General features: G+C 45.3%; 1 protein-coding gene across 1 annotated transcript in view; it reads right to left on the reverse strand.

The window, feature by feature from the left end:
* Window positions 1-2258: 2258 nt before the first annotated feature.
* LAPTM5 (lysosomal protein transmembrane 5) overlaps window positions 2259-16471 on the reverse strand; it is a 26766-nt gene continuing 12553 nt past the window's right edge. The window contains exons 3-8 of the mRNA XM_031061859.1: window positions 16419-16471; window positions 15241-15369; window positions 12663-12785; window positions 11403-11498; window positions 6772-6864; window positions 2259-4059 (exon numbers count right to left, since the gene is read on the reverse strand). The exon at window positions 16419-16471 is cut by the window's right edge and continues 30 nt beyond it. Coding sequence (XP_030917719.1) covers window positions 3985-4059; window positions 6772-6864; window positions 11403-11498; window positions 12663-12785; window positions 15241-15369; window positions 16419-16471 — 569 coding nt within the window. The 3' untranslated portion in view covers window positions 2259-3984. The remainder of the gene's footprint in view (window positions 4060-6771; window positions 6865-11402; window positions 11499-12662; window positions 12786-15240; window positions 15370-16418) is intronic.

Here is a 16471-nt window from a genome sequence, read left to right on the forward strand (position 1 = left end):
TGGAGCAGCCAAGGAGGGAAATGAACACAACTCCAGCACCCAGCCTGGTCCCGTGGCTGTGAGCAAGAGATGTGTAGAGTGCTCAGTAACCAATTAATAATCCAAAGATCACATTTAATGTCTCCACAGAATAAGGCAGGAGATCAGCCTGGGCCTTGCTGCAACAATCTGGGCTCTCCTGCAAAGTTTCCTGGTGGAATTTCGAGTTGCTCTCTTGCTCTTTGGTTACAGTTAAACAATTGGCAGATGTGGGGGCAGAAAATTGATTTTCTGCTAGGAGGATTGGACTGGTTTGAGCTTTTGGGGGTGAATTCTGATCATGTTTAAAAGTGCTGGAGCCACTGAGATGTCATCTAGGGCACCCTTCCGGACTCCAGGTCTGCTGTGGAGCATCCTGGTGCCCAGAACAAGGAGATGGAGCACAGAAGAATGAAATTATCCCCCCTTAATGGGAAAATCAGCTGGAAAATATACAACTGACATTATCCTCTTTATCCCCATTACAGAAACACACATTGAGTGAAAAGAGCAGGGGCAGCAGCACATTTCTTATTCATCCTCTGCAAATATTCCATTGAAGTTTGCTGATAAATATTCCACTGAAGCCTGCTTTGTGCTGGTTCAGTGTGGAGCAGCCCCCATGGGCTGTGATCTGAGCTCTGCATGAGGCTGGAATGGAGACTTTATTTAAGACTGAGAAAACCCCACTTTTTTCCCACTGTGATGTTTGAAAAGAGCAGGAAATTATCCCAAAAGGGGAGCAGGTCTGGAATTCCAGGGACATCAGCAGCACCATCCGTGACATCTGCAGGGCCTGAGCTGTGCAGAGTCACTGGTGAACAGGCCACGGATCCTTATCACTGCTCATAATGCAGAGAGGCAGGTTTTGAGAGGAAATTGAATGAGAAATATCAGCTTTTCCTTTGCAAGCAGCGCAAGCATGAGAAAGATCAGGCCAAGGTCAAAGCACCATTTTTTGCTCACTAATTTTTTTTAGAAATCAAATTATTTCTTCCTTCACTCAGCAATCAGACACCCTCAGAAACCAGACTCACAGCTTGGAAGCCATTAACATTTTTATTTTAATTGGAACTCGTCTTGCAAGTGATATAAAAGCACAGAAAACTGCACCCACTCAGGTATGAAACGGCAGAGCTGGATATTCTGGGTTGTGTCAATCACCACAGGCAGACAGGGTGAGGGCTGCAATTCCTTGGGACTTTTTGGCTGATCCCTTTGCTGTAGGAATTCTGTTGAAGGAGCTGCAAGGGTGGGTTATCCCAGAGAAAATTCCTTCCCTGTTCATCCCTGTTGTAGTTTGACATGGGATTTCCATGTCTCATGGAGGATTTCCATGTTCCATGGAAACATTTCCATTTTCCTTACACGTCCCATGGAACATTTCCATTTCCACGGAAAATTTCCATTTTCCTTCCATGTCCCATGGAACATTTCAATTTTCCTTACATGTCCCATGGAAACATTTCCATTTCCATGGAACATTTCAATTTTCCTTACATGTCCCATGGAACACTTGAATTTCCATGGAAAGTCTCCATTTTCCTTCCATGTTCCATGGAACATTTCAATTTTCCTTACATGTCCCATGGAACATTTCCATTTCCATTGAACATTTCCATTTTCCTTCCATGTCCCATGGAACATTTCCATTTCCATGGAAAATTTCCATTTTCCTTACATGTTCCATGGAACATTTCCATTTTCCTTACATGTCCCATGGAATATTTCCATTTCCATGGAACATCTCCATTTTCCTTACATGTCCCATGGAAACATTTCCATTTCCACTGAAAATTTCCATTTTCCTTCCATGTCCCATGGAATATTTCCATGTCCCACGGAACATTTCCATTTTCCTTCCATGTCCCATGGAAACATTTCCATTCCATGGAACATTTCCATTTTCCATTTTGGCCAGAGGGAGATAAGACACTGAGCCAAGCTACAGCCCACCAAGGGGACTTTTCTGAGTTTGTCATCTCTTGTGGAGTGGCAAGAGGTTTTGTTGTTTAATATGGTTAATTTTTTGTGCTGATGAATGCTTTGCCTATTAAATAAACAGGTTTTTCCCACTTTTCTCCAAGGAAATCTATTTCCCAAACCAGTTTGGGGGGGAACCACTTGAATTTGTTTCTCTAGAAGAAACCTCTTTAGAAGTTTTTCTCCCAAAGTTACCCTAAACCAGGACCACGCCTTAATCCCACTTCCTGAAGGTCTCCCTGCACTTTTCTGAGTTTGTCATCTCTTGTGGAGTGGCAAGAGGTTTTGTTGTTTAATATGGTTAATTTTTTGTGCTGATGAATGCTTTGCCTATTAAATAAACAGGTTTTTCCCACTTTTCTCCAAGGAAATCTATTTCCCAAACCAGTTTGGGGGGGAACCACTTGAATTTGTTTCTCTAGAAGAAACCTCTTTAGAAGTTTTTCTCCCAAAGTTACCCTAAACCAGGACCACGCCTTAATCCCACTTCCTGAAGGTCTCCCTGCTGAGCCAGAGGAGAGCCACCATGGCACAGGGCAAAGCTGGCAGGGCTCAGGCCAGCCCTGCACCCACAGCAGCCAAATCCCAGATCCCAGGGATGCCAATCAGAGCCAGAGTAAGAAAATTGGGGTGCCAGAGTCAGGAATTTGGGGCTCCAGAGTCAGGAATTTGGGGTTCCAGAGTAGGGAACTTGGGGTGCCAGAGTTGGGAAATTGAAGTGCCAGAGTCGGGAAATTAAAGTGCCAGAACCAGGAAATTTAAGCAACAGAGTCAGGAAGTTGAGGTGCCAGAGTCAGGAATTTGGGATGCTAGAGCCAGGAAATTGGGGTGCCAGAATTAGGAAATTGGGTTCCAGAGTCAGGAAATGGAGGTACCGGAATCAGGAACTTGGGGTGTCAAAGTCAGGAAATGGAGGTACCAGAGTCAGGAATTTGGGGTGCCAGAGTCAGAAAATTGGGATGCCAGGGTCAGGAATTTGGGGTGCCAGGGTCAGGAAATTGAAGTGCCAGGGTTAGGAAATCAAGGTGCCGGAGTCAGGAAATTTGGGTTCCAGGGTCAGGAATTTGGGGTGTCAGAGTCAGGAAGTTGGGTTGCCAGAATCAGGAACTTGGGGTTCCAGGGTCAGGTATTGGAATAAAATCCCAATATTACCAGGTGGAACGTGCCTGGGCTTGTCTGGCCCTCGCTGCCTGACCAAAGGCGGCAGCTGTGATGTTTCACCCCAGAGACACCTTTGGTTAGTTTTGTGTTGCAGCTGGCTCTTGGAACAAGTCCAGGCAACAGGAACTCAGGCTGGACCTCTGATGGAGAAGCTTTAGGCGAGGCAAAGAGGAAAAGGAGACGGATCCGGCTAGGGGGTCATAATCCAGAGTTTATTCCTGGGCACGCAGGCCTCTGAATGTTGCGACAGCTCCAACCAAATCCCCACCACATGGTCCCGTGTCTTTTTAAGCTCAGGGAAAGGGGGAGGGGAAGGGGTAGGTGTGCCACCAACCAGGTAGGAGGGGGAAGGCTCAGGGGACGAATGACATTTGGATGGCCCAATTGTCCCCAGGGCTGAGAGGCATCTTTTGAACTTCACCTATCAGACGATGGCCTTGGTGGCCTACTGAGATTGATGGACAGCACTTAGCAAGGGGGCAATTGGGAGGGGAAGGGAGAGGTTGGCACACCTGAGGGACTGGGATAGCGGAAAGAGGATATTGCGACACACTGCAACAGTCAGGAACCTGGGGTGTCAGACTCAGGAAATGGAGGCACCAGAGTCAGGAAATGGAAGTGCCAGGGTCAGGAAATTGGCGTGCCAGGGTCAGGAAATTGGGGTGCCAGGGTCAGGAAGTTGGGGTGCCAGAGCAGGACAAGATTCCAGCAGTTCCCTGGCAGGATGTGGCTGGAAAAGGCTGGGAACTGCTCTGGGTGAGCACTGGGGCTCTGCTGGGGGAGGCACCAGCAGCACCCAGTGTCAGCTCCCCCCAGCTGGGCTCAGATGGCCACGTAGGGAGGGGGACAATCCTTGGAAGGCAATTCCAGGGCTTCCTCATAGGATGGCAGCACGGCCTGGAAGAGATCAAAGGTTATGGGATCACAGGGAATTCATCCTGCAGTTCATTACGAGTTAGAAATTGAACTTAATGTAGAAACTAATTTTAGATTTAGCTGAAAAGTGCTGTTTCAACTTGTTTAGTCTATAGCTTGCTAAACTTATTTAATCTACTAACTTACTGTGCTCACAAAAAACCTACAGAAAAAAAAAACCCAAAAAATTAAAGTTACTTAAAAAAACCACAGGTTTCTAATCCAAAGAGAGATAAGGAGGGGCCCCACCAACCTTAAAAAGAAAACTAAAGCTGAGTTGCAGACACAATGACGTTACTAGAGAGCTGCACAGGCTCATAAAAACTGATGAGACAGTTTTAATATGAAATGGGGCAAGGAAATAAATATGCATGAATCTATCATGAAACTTATGCATATGCAACAGGTTGGGGATAAAACAGACTCAGGAATTCTCAGAGGTACACACGTCCTTTGGGGGAGCTATCCCACATGTGTCCAACTCTGAAAGAAATCAGACCAACTTTACAATTTCATACATTGTAGAGTTGGTTTTTTCTGCAAATCAGGGTTTCTCTGCCTGGTTCCAAGCAGGGACAAAGAACTGCTTGGGATTTAGGGCACAAAGGGCAGAAATCCAGCAGGGTTTGGATCCACCTTGTGCCAGTGCTGCCCCCATTCCCTGGACAGTGAATGGCCCAAGGCTCCAGAATGTGCAGAATCCCAGCCTCATTCCCAAGGAAAGCTGAGGAATTTTGCAGAGGGGCACAGCTGGGGCACTGCTGCTGGCAAGGGAGGGCCCAGCAGATTGGCCGAGATAAAAGCCAAACCACAGTGTTCCCTATCTCTGAGCATTCCCTATCCCTCAGCATTCCCTATCCCTTAGCATTCCACATCCCCCAGCATTCCCTATCCCTCAGCATTCCATATTCCTCAGCATTCCACATCCCACAGCATTCCCTATCCCTCAGCATTCCATATTCCTCAGCATTCCACATCCCACAGCATTCCCTATCCCTCAGCATTCCCTGTCCTCAGCATTCCCTGTCCTCAGCATTCCATCCCCTCAGCATTCCCTGTCCTCAGCATTCCACATCCCTCAGCATTCCCTGCCCTCAGCATTCCATCCCCTCAGCATTCCCTGTCCTCAGCATTCCCTGTCCTCAGCATTCCATCCCCTCAGCATTCCCTATCCCTCAGCATTCCATAATCTCAGCATTCCATCCCCTCAGCATTCCCCATCCCTCAGCATTCCCTGTCCTCACCATTCCCTATCCTGATCATTCCCTATGCCTCATCATTCTGTCCCCTCAGCATTCAACATCCCCCAGCATTCCCTATCCCTCAGCATTCCATCCCCTCAGCATTCCCTATCCTGATCATTCCCTATGCCTCATCATTCTGTCCCCTCAGCATTCAACATCCCCCAGCATTCCCTATCCCTCAGCATTCCATCCCCTCAGCACTCCCCATCCCTCACCATTCCCCATTCCTCACCATTCCCCATCCCTCACCATTCCCTATTCCTCAGCATTCCATCCCCTCAGCATTCCCCATCCCTCAGCATTCCCTGTCCTCACCATTCCCTATCCCTCAGCATTCCACATCCCCCAGCATTCCATTCCCTATCCTGATCATTCCCTATACCTCATCATTCTGTCCCCTCAGCATTCCCTATCCCTCAGCATTCAACATCCCCCAGCGTTCCATATTCCTCAGCATTCCATCCCCTCAGCATTCTCTATCCCTCACCATTCCCCATCCCTCACCATTCCCTATCCCCTCAACATTCCCCATTTCTCACCATTCCCTATCCCTCAGCATTCCATCCCCTCAGCATTCCCTATCCTGATCATTCCCTATGCCTCATCATTCTGTCCCCTCAGCATTCAACATCCCCCAGCATTCCCTATCCCTCAGCATTCCATCCCCTCACCATTCCCCATCCCTCACCATTCCCTATTCCTCAGCATTCCATCCCCCAGCATTCCCTATCTCTCAGTATTCCATGTCCCACCCATCCTTACAACACTGAAAATCCCAAACTCTTAGACAAAAAAGAGAAGAAAAAGCTGATTTTAAACACTTTTAGCTATGGAAACCAAAGTCCTGCTGGAATTGCCCCCAAATTCCTGAATCAGGGATCACAGGGAATCTATTCCCTTTTATCTGCTGTGCCTGAGTTTCACCTTCTTTGCGCATTGATTTTAAAGATTTTATGCAGAAAATAAAGAAGTGAAATTAGATGGATATATTGTAATTAAAAGCTGATTATTAGCACTTGCTACTGGGGATTTGAAGGGTTGGAAATTCTCTCAGATCCCAAAAAAGCAGAGATAAGGATCACCGGTCTAAAGGATTCCTGCTCATGGAATAAATTCACTTTTCCTCACCTCTCCCACTGCTTTTGAGTCCATTTTCAGGAATAAATTCACTTTTACAGCCTTTTCCCACTTCTTGTGGAAGAGGAAGTGCAATTCCTGGGGAAATTTTGGCTGATCCCTTTGCTGTAGGAATTTTGCTGGCAGAGCTGCAGGGCTGGGTTATCCCAGAGAAAATTCACTTTTCCACTGCCCGTGGCTCCACTTCCAGGAAAAAAAGAATATTTCCTCACTTTTTCCACAGTTTTGGGTCCACTTTCAGGGGTAAATTCACTTTTTCTCACCTTTCCACTGTTTTGGGTCCACTTTCAGGGGTAAATTCACTTTTCCTCACCTTTTCCACTGCGTGTGGCTCCACTTTCACCTCCTCCCTCCTGCTGGCTTTGATGAATTTGAAACAGCTCAGGACACACTTGAACATGTAGGCCTGGAAAAGAGGGAAAAGGGAAGGAAAAGGGCATTTTCCCATGGCACTGCAGGGCAAAAAGGGATTTCCCCTTTTGCCACCAGCCTGGGGTTTTCCTGCTCTTTTCTCTGGAGGGAGAATTTTGGGACCACGATCCCAGGGCCTTAAATCAGTGTCTCCATCCTTTCCTGGGAATGTGATGATTCCATGAATTCAGAGCAGCACTGGGTGGGACTGGGATCAATAATTCAGTAAATATGAAGTGAATAAACACAAACCCCATTAAACTCAGCACTGAGAGCTCTGAGGGCAAAATATCCTGAGCAGCAAAGGAAAGCGTGGCCTTGATGTCATTTTTCAGAGCAGGTTATAAAGTCTGGATTCCATTAATTCAGAATAATAAAAGTAATATAAAGTTATTAATTAATATAAATATAAATGTATAAAAACTATAAGTTGATTAAAGTGATTATTTCCTTGAATTCAGAACAACGCTGGGATGGGACTGGGATCAACAATCCAGTAAATATAAAAGGTCTAAACATAAAATCCACGAAAACACAACACTGGACACCTCCGATATCCCAATATCCCAAGGTAGGAAAGGAAATTGTGGTTTTGATGCCATTATGAAGTCTGATTCCATGAATTCAAAACACTGAGGTTGGACTGGAAATCCAGTAAACATAAAATGATTAAACATAAAATAATGGGACTGGGATCAACAATCCAGTAAATAAAAAGCGATTAAAAATAAAATCCACTCAAATACAACATTCAGACCTCTGATACCACAATATCCCAGGTTAGGAAAGGAAATTGTGCTTTTGATGTCATTTTTCAGAGCAGGTTATAAAGTCTGGATTCCATGAATTCAAAACACTGAGGTGGGACTGGAAATCCAGTAAATATAAAATGATTAAACATAAAATAATGGGACTGGGATCAACAATCCAGTAAATATAAAGGGATTAAATATAAAATCGATTAAACACAACACTGGACACCTCTGATACCACAATATCGCCAGGTAGGAAAGGAAATCGTGGTTTTGATGCCATTTTTCAGAGCAGGTTACAAAGCCTGGATTCCATGAATTCAAAATACTGAGGTGGAACTGGGAATCCAGTAAATATAAAATGATTAAACATAAAATAATCCCATCCCAGTGTTGGGATGGGACTGGGATCAATAATCCAGTAAATATCAAAGGATTAAACATAAAATCCATTAAAACACAACATTGGACACCTCTGAGATCACAATAACCCAAGGTAGGAAAGGAAATTGTGGCTTTGATGCCATTTTTCAGAGCAGGTTACAAAGTCCGGATGCCTCAGGAAAGCACCAGAGGCACCACAGAGATCCAAGGACTGCCCCAAAAATCCCTTCATTCAGCAAAATCCCATTTTTGCACTTCCCTGACAGGACCTCCGGGCACCCCACGGATTTATCCATGCAATAAACGGATATTTATCCATGCAATAAATGGATATTTATCCATTTTCTGAGGAAAAAGGGCTGATTGAGGGGCTGTGGCCCAGGGAAATAAGCGGGGTCTGTGGGGCTGGCCCTGTTAAATCAATATTTTCCCTGCTCTGAGCAGCTCCAGTCGTGTGCCTGGTGTTTGTGTTGGCCTGGGAAGGGGCTGGGAGCCGTTGGGGTTTTCAGGGAACACAGGGAGCCACAGATCCCAACCCAGGGCCGTGCAGCTGAGCATGCCCAGGACAATGAGGGCTCTTTGTGTTGGCTCCAAGCCAGGAGAAAGAGAAAAAAATGAATGAAATATCTGAGGTGAAAAAATCCATCTCAACATTCCAGAGATCGGCGGTAAATCCAAACTTTGAGCATCTTTTGGGAATGTTGCAAAACCCTTCCTGCTTCCAAAGGCTCTTCATCCAGAGAGCAAAACTGGAGCTGCCATAGAAACTGGGTAGAAACCTCCATTCATTCATGGAAAAAAAACTAGAAATCTGAAATATCTGAAAAATAAATCTTATAAATGAATAAAAACTACACAGCGAAGAAAGGCACTGCCTGGTTTTGGTTTTGAAATAAAATCATACAAAGGATTTCATTCCCTGATTTTGTTTTTGAAAATAAAATCATACAACAAAGCAACGCATTCCTCAATTTTGCTTTTGACATAAATAAAAATCACTCAACAAAGGAATGCAGTCCTTGATTTTGCTTTTGAAATAAAATCATACAAAGGATTTCATTCCCTGATTTTGTTTTTGAAAATAAAATCATACAACAAAGCAACGCATTCCTCAATTTTGCTTTTGACATAAATAAAAATCACTCAACAAAGGAATGCAGTCCTTGATTTTGCTTTTGAAATAAAAGCTACACGGCAAAGGAATGCACTGCCTGATTTTGGTTTTGAAATAAAATCATACAAAGGATTTCATTCCCTGATTTTGGCTTTGAAACAAAATTGTACAATGGAGGAATGCATTCCTCAATTTTGCTTTTGAAATATATAAAAATCACTCAGCAAAGGAATGCAGTCCTTGATTTTGGTTTTGAAATAAGATCATACAACAGAGGAATGCGTTCATCAATTTTGGTTTTGACATAAATAAAAATCACTCAACAAAGGAATGCATTCCTAGATTTTGGTTTTAAAATACATCAAAATCATACAACAAAGGAATGCATTCCCCTGTTTTGATTTTGAAATAAATTAAAATCATACTTTCCAATTTTGGTTTTAAAATAAATCAAAATCACAAGGAATATTTTATTCCCCTTAATTTCTGCTTTCTTATCCCTGTGGTGCTGGGGGCCTTTATGACTCCAAAGTGAGATAAAGATGATTGGAATATTTGCCCACCTGCCACCCCTGGAAGTGTCCAAGGCCAGGCTGGAGCACCTGGGACAGTGGACGTGAGATGAACCCAAAGGTGCCTCCAGCCCACCTCACCCCATGGATTTAGGATCACTCATGGGTGCGGAGTGGAATTGCCTTAATGGCAGCATCACCCTGCCCTTGGAAGATTTTTTTCCAAGGAATTTGGAACAACAGATCCTGTTAGAGCCCTACAGGCAGCAAAGACCCAGCCCCACGCTGCCCTTGGAATATTTTTTTCCAAGGAATTTTGAACAACTGATCCTGTTCCCACTGGAGTCGCACAGCCCCAGCCCCACACTGCCCTTGGAATAATTTTTCCATGGAATTTTGAACTGATTCTGCCACCACAGGTAATGCAGAGCCAGCCCCACTCTGCCCTGAGCTGGGAGGCTGCAGGGAGAGAATTCCATGGGATTTTACCCATGGAAAAGGAGAGGGATTGGCACTGGGATTAAAGGATGGGAGTCCTGATGGGTTTTTGGGGTTTTATTATCCCACCCCATCCCTCCTCTTACGACCCCAGCACAAAAACCCATTGCAATTCCAGCATTTTGTGGGTAGAGCTGTGGAAAATTCCAATTAATCCATGCGCCAGGTCAGGGAGATTCCTGCCAGCTGGGGCTCGGGGTTATCTTCACTCCAGCTGCACACTCCATGCAAATATTAAAAGAGATTTTAAAGCTTTAAATGCATCCACACAAAACTCCTTCCACTCCCCGCTGGCTTATCTGGCCCACCTGGAGGGCTCGGAATATAAAATGGTTTCCAGCTCACGAGCAGCACTTTCTGTCCAAGCACCTGCAAGATTCTGGTTTTCTTCGTGGGGTTGGAGGTGAAAAATCAGTTCTCTGAGCCACTGAAGCAATAAAAGAATAAAACCCCTCTCTGGTGGAGCTTCCTGGGGCACCAGCAGGGTTTGGCTCCTGGCTTTAATGAACTTTGGGAGTGTCGGGGTGGAGAACCCTGCTCCCATCAGAGAGGACACAGCCACTCACCCCATTAAAGATCTCACCTGCTGCTCAATAATCTCATTTGTTTGGGCACTTTACAGCAGAGCACTTTGCTGGGTTTTTTTAAACCTTTTTCTCCTTCCAGACAGGGATGGACAGTGATAATTTGGGGCTGTAAGAGGGATTTTGCTGGGTAACTCACACAGAGGAGCAAAGGCAGGGATTTGGATAAACCATATGGAGGCACAGCTCCCACTGTGCCTGAGTGTTGGATTAAGCTTTTTTCTGACCCCCAGATGGGGTAACGGAGAGGTGTTTTAAAAACTTTCATTTTATTTTCAGTCTCATGTGAAGGGTGAGACAATACAGATGTTATAATTCACACCATCACAGTCAGAAGCCAACTATTTCCTAATTAATAAATATATTATATGTGTTTCTTGGTTTATCAGCTTTAGCCACATCATGCTGTAAATGCCAATCATCTAAAATTACCCCTCGTGGGTGCCACTACAATGCATCTTTCACAGTTCTAGTTCTCCAAAGCATCCAGCCTTATTTGCAAGGCCATCCTTTGAAACTTTTTTCCTAATTCCATTTCTCTCTCAACAGTGCCTGCCCTATTCCATGGCATTTCTACATCAGCTTTTCTCATCTCAAAGTTTCCCACACCCGAGGAGAGCCCAACAAGGCAGATGTGGGAGAGAATAAAGCTGAATTTCCTGGGCAAGCCTCACTCCAGAGCCTTTTACCTTGAGGACGAGCACAGCCACGAAGGCGATGGTGAAGGTGATCATCACTTTGGCATATTCCTCTGCTGGCAGCTTCTCCAGGGCTGGCACAGAGCCCTGGGGGAAAAGGGAGAGGGTCTCAGCCCAAAACACTCAGGTCTCAGCCCAAAACACTCATTTCTCAGCCCAAACCACTCATTTCTCAGCCCAAAACACTCATTTCTCAGCCCAAACCACTCAGGTCTCAGCCCAAAACACTCATTCCCTCTGCCAGGGGCACCCACAGAGGGGGGTTCAAGGTTCAGGCAGAGCAAGGAAAGAGGGATTTTCACTGGCAGCAGGATCACAGGGATATTGTTTTCCTCCTGCTGTTTCCACTCCTTGGGCAAAGCCCTGTTTAAATGGACTGTTAAAATTTTAATTTCCACTTTTGCCATCAGCCTGGGATTTTCCTGCTCTTTTCTCTGGAGGGAAAAACTTGGGACCATGATCCCATAGCCTTAAATCAGTGTCTCCATCCTTCCCTAGGAATGTGATGATTCCATCTGTTCATAACAACACTGGGGTTGATAATGGGACCTTGGAAAATGCTAAAGATAGATTCTGAAAATGTTAGGCTTGGTGTTTTCTCAGATCAGTGCATTCACGTAAGCAGTATGATAAATGATATAATTGTTAGATGTGATGATTGTTTAGTAATTAAATATAATTATGATATAATCATAGGAAGAATCATGAGAAACTACACTGGGAACTTAGGAGAGCTATGTTTAGCTGAAATCTATGTATACAAGAGAACAATATAAGTTTAATGATTAACATGTAAGTTATGTAACGATAGAATATAAAAACCCGTTCCTCTCGAATGTATGGCGGAATCAGATCTGAGGTGAAAGCGCCCCTGATTCCCAGAGCTCTTAATAAAAGCACCTACATATAATTGCCTGTGTGATTATATGTCTCCACACGCTAACAGGGTGGGACTTATTAAATATGGCTGTTTAATAAAGATGAAATTTGAGGCATTTTCCATGCAGGCAGCTCCACCTGAACCACTTTGCTCTGCAATTTGCATCCATCAGATTCCTACAAGGACAAACAAGGTGTATTTTTAAGGAACGTGGGAGCTGTCAGTCAGGAGCAGTGCTGGGGAGAACATGGAAAACCCTCTTTGCTGCCAGACTGAGCAGCTCTGGATGATCCAGAGGAGCTGCACAGCCATGGAATGGGAATTTATAGAGTTCCAAGGTGGGAAATGAGCAGAGCTGGCTCCAGACCTACCCCACTCTCCACAGGCTTGAGGTTGAGGAAGGTGGGCGCCTCCATGTAGGAGCTGCACAGGGTGAGGATGCTCAGGCAGAAATCCAGCAGCTGCAGCGCCAGCAGGGGAGTCCTGGAGTGGCCCTGCTGAGGGGACAGGAATTGGGTTACAGTCACAGGATTGGGTCACTTCTGCAGATTATTCACACTTTACACAGAGCCTGTGGCTGGCTCACACGGAGTCTAAGCCACTAAATTCCCTTAAATTCAGCCCAAAGCTTCCCTTCTGCTGGCTCAGAGTGAGCAAACTGTTTGTGGGGCTTCAGCCAAGCTCCACAGAAGCCTCTGGCCAGGGCAGAGACAATCTCAGTTTATCTCCAGTGATGCCTTGTGCTGGCTGACCTAGAACAGAGGCTGGACAGAGCTGAAGAATAAAGGAGGGATTTATTAAAAGGCCTCAACGGATCCACCTTGGGCAGCACAACCCAAAATGGCCACAAAAATGGATGAGGTCACAGGGTCTCTCACTTTTATAAGTTCTGCTCCATTTGCATATTGGAGTTAATTGTCCAGTTACAGCTTTAGCCCATGCAGTCCCACCCTGCTTGTTTTTCTCTCTCCAGCCCACGTTGTTTGTGCTCTTGGACCTGAGATTTGGATCATTTGTCCGTGGTCCCCAGCTAGAGAAGGAATTGTTTTGTCTCCCTGCTCTGTGCAGAAAGCTCACCATCCTGTAATCTGAAGCTCAGACCCACACACCAAAGCAGCACAGAACCAGAAAAATATAAAAGCTGAACCTGACACATCACCAGCAAACCCCTCCTGTCAGGGGCACACCCAGAGCCACCTCCCTCAAAGCCAGGAGAAAATCAACATTTCAGGACAGGGGAGGACAAATGTCCCAGCTGCCACTGCTTTCCTTCAGCCTCCAAGGATTGCATCCTGTCTAGCCAGGAGAAACCACCTCACATCTGGGTTCAGGATCCTGAAGGTCTTTTCCAAACTAAAGGATTCCATGACAAATGACAGCCCAAGGTAATGATCCTTTATTCCAACCTTCCAGGATCCTAAAGGTCTTTTCCATCCTAAAGGATTCCATGAAGAGCCACAGCCCCAGGGTAACCATCCTTTACTCCAACCTAAAGGATTCCATGCAGAACCATAGCCCAGGGTAACCAATGTTTATTCCAAATTTCTGGGACCCTAAATGTATTTTCCATCCTAAAGGATTCCATGACAAACCACAGCCCACGATAATGATCCTTTATTCCAAACTAAATGATTTCATGAAGAACCACAGCACAGGGTGGTGATCCTTCATTCCCACTTTCCAGAATCCTAAAGGTCTTTTTCATCCTAAAGGATTCCATGAAGAGCCACAGCCCAGGGTAACCATCCTTTACTCCAGCCTAAAGGATTCCATGCAGAACCACAGCCCAGGGTAACCATCCTTTATTCCAACTTTCCGGGACCCTAAATGTATTTTCCTTCCTAAAGGATTCCATGACAAACCACTGCTCAAGGTAATGATCCTTCATTCCAACCTTTCGGAATCCTAAAAGTCTTTTCCACCCTAAATGATTCCATGAAGAGTTGCAGCCCAAGATAATGATCCTTTATTCCAAACTAAATGATTTCATGAAGAACCACAGCACAGGGTGGTTCATTCCAACCTTCCAGAATCCTAAGGGTCTTTTTCATCCTAAAGGATTCCATGAAGATTTGCAGCCCAAGATAACGATCCTTTACTCTGACATAAAGGATTCCATGCAGAACCACAGCCCAAGGTAATGACCCTTCATTCCAACCTTCCAGCATCCTACAGGTCTTTTCCACCCTAAATGATTCCATGAAGAATTGCAGCCCAAGATAATAATCCTTTATTCCAACCTTCCAGGACCCTAAAGGTCTTTTCCAACCTAAAGGATTCCATGACAAACCACAGCCTGGCGTAAAGATCCTTCATTCCAACGTCAATGATTCCATGAAGAACCACACCCGAAGGGAAGGATCCTCCATTCCATGCCCTCCCCACCTCACGAAAGCCAGGAGCCCCCAGGAGGTGAGGAATCTTTGTTTCTTTTCTGCCAAGGTTGGGGTTAAATCGTTGGATGGTGTTTCTCATTTGGACTCAGATGTTTGTTAGTTCTTATCTCTGTCACAGTCCCACAAACCCTGAGTTCTGCAGCACTTCACTCTCACACGCTAAAAATGGAGCCCCATCTCTCTCTCTCTGAGGCCTTTTAAGGATAAACTGTCCAATTAAGAAATGACACCTGAATTATTTTCAAGGAGAAGGAGAAGGCCCAGCCTCCACCCCAAAACCTCCATCTTGCTCCATATCCATTACTACATTCTAAACCCCAAACTCTGAGTTTCCCACCCTGTGATCTCACACACTTCTATCCAAACTCCACACCCACAATCCCAGTTCTGTCATTCCATTCTGGAAGCTTCTCCACAGCCTCAGGTCAGTGCAGTGTTCTCTGGGGGTCAGTGCCTGGCAGCACAGAAAGTCTCCAATTCTCAGTGACCAGGGCTCCAACAAGGAGGAGCTGTCACCCACCCAGAGCCCCCAGGAGGAGGAGCTGTCACCCACCGTGTGGCCCAGGGAGGACATGGAGATGATCGCTGGCACCTGGATGTAGGAGCTGAACATGGTCAGGAGGCTCAGGAGGAAATCGATGACTTGCAGAGCCAGGAAGGGGATCAGGAGCCGCTCCCTCATCTGAGGAGGAAAAGTTATTTAATATAACCATTAAATAATATAATGGTTATTTAATATAACCATTATATTTAATGGTTATTTCCATTCCAACTGGGAAACGAGACCAGCTGGCAACACCTGCAAGGACTTAGATGGTGCTCCAAGAATTAACACCTCCCTGGAATTTTTGATTTCAGTGACAACCGATCCAGAGAAAATCATCAAAGCTGTGAATTCTCACTCTGTGACATTGGCACTTCCCATCAGAGCTGTCATCCCGCTGTCCCTGAAATTCACCTCTGCAGAGGGTGAACTGGGTTATTTGGGTGGTGTTTAATGCTTAGAGCTCTGCCATCACAATCCTGGGGTTTCCAGCCCCGGGCTTGGCCATTCCTCCTCCTGCCCTGGGAAATGAGTCCCCGCTGCAGCAGGGCACTGACAGTTCTCTCACAGTGACAGGTCTCTCTGACTTGCAACAGGGAAACGAAATGAGGCAAGAAAACCTTTCTAAATCATAAAATCTCCTCCATTTAGCACCAAACATAGCCCTGATGGAAATGCTGCCCAGATTTGGTTATTTGGGTGTTCGAAGCTTTTCCCTGGAACCTGAAGCTTCGAACCAGTCCCTCTCCCCCTCTGAAACCAGAAGACATTTTTACCTGCATTTTTCCCTGTGTAATTCTGTGATTCTGGGATTTCTATCTACCTTTTTTCCCTGTGTAATTCTGTGATTCTGGGATTTCTATCTACCTTTTTTCCCTGTGTAGTTCTGTGATTCTGGGATTTCTATCTACCTTTTTTCCCTGTGTGATTTTTGTGATTCTGGGATTTCAATCTGCCTTTTTCCCTGTGTGATTTTGTGATTCTGGGATTTTTATCTGCCTTTTTTCCCTCTGTGATTCTGGGATTTCTATCTGCCTTTTTTCTCTGTGTGATTTTGTGATTCTAGGATTTCCATCTGCATTTTTTCCCTGTGTGATTTTGTGATTCTGGGAGGTTTTCCTGCTTTTTTTGACCACAGTTGCAGTGAGCACCACCCAAACCCTGAGTGTCATTTGTGAGGAATGTACCTTGAGCACCCCGAGCAGGAGGTGGAAGCTGATGAGAAACAACATGAGGATCA

This window comes from Geospiza fortis, unplaced genomic scaffold, assembly GCF_000277835.1.
Source record: "Geospiza fortis unplaced genomic scaffold, GeoFor_1.0 scaffold32, whole genome shotgun sequence".
NCBI classification, from domain to species: Eukaryota; Metazoa; Chordata; class Aves; order Passeriformes; family Thraupidae; genus Geospiza; species Geospiza fortis.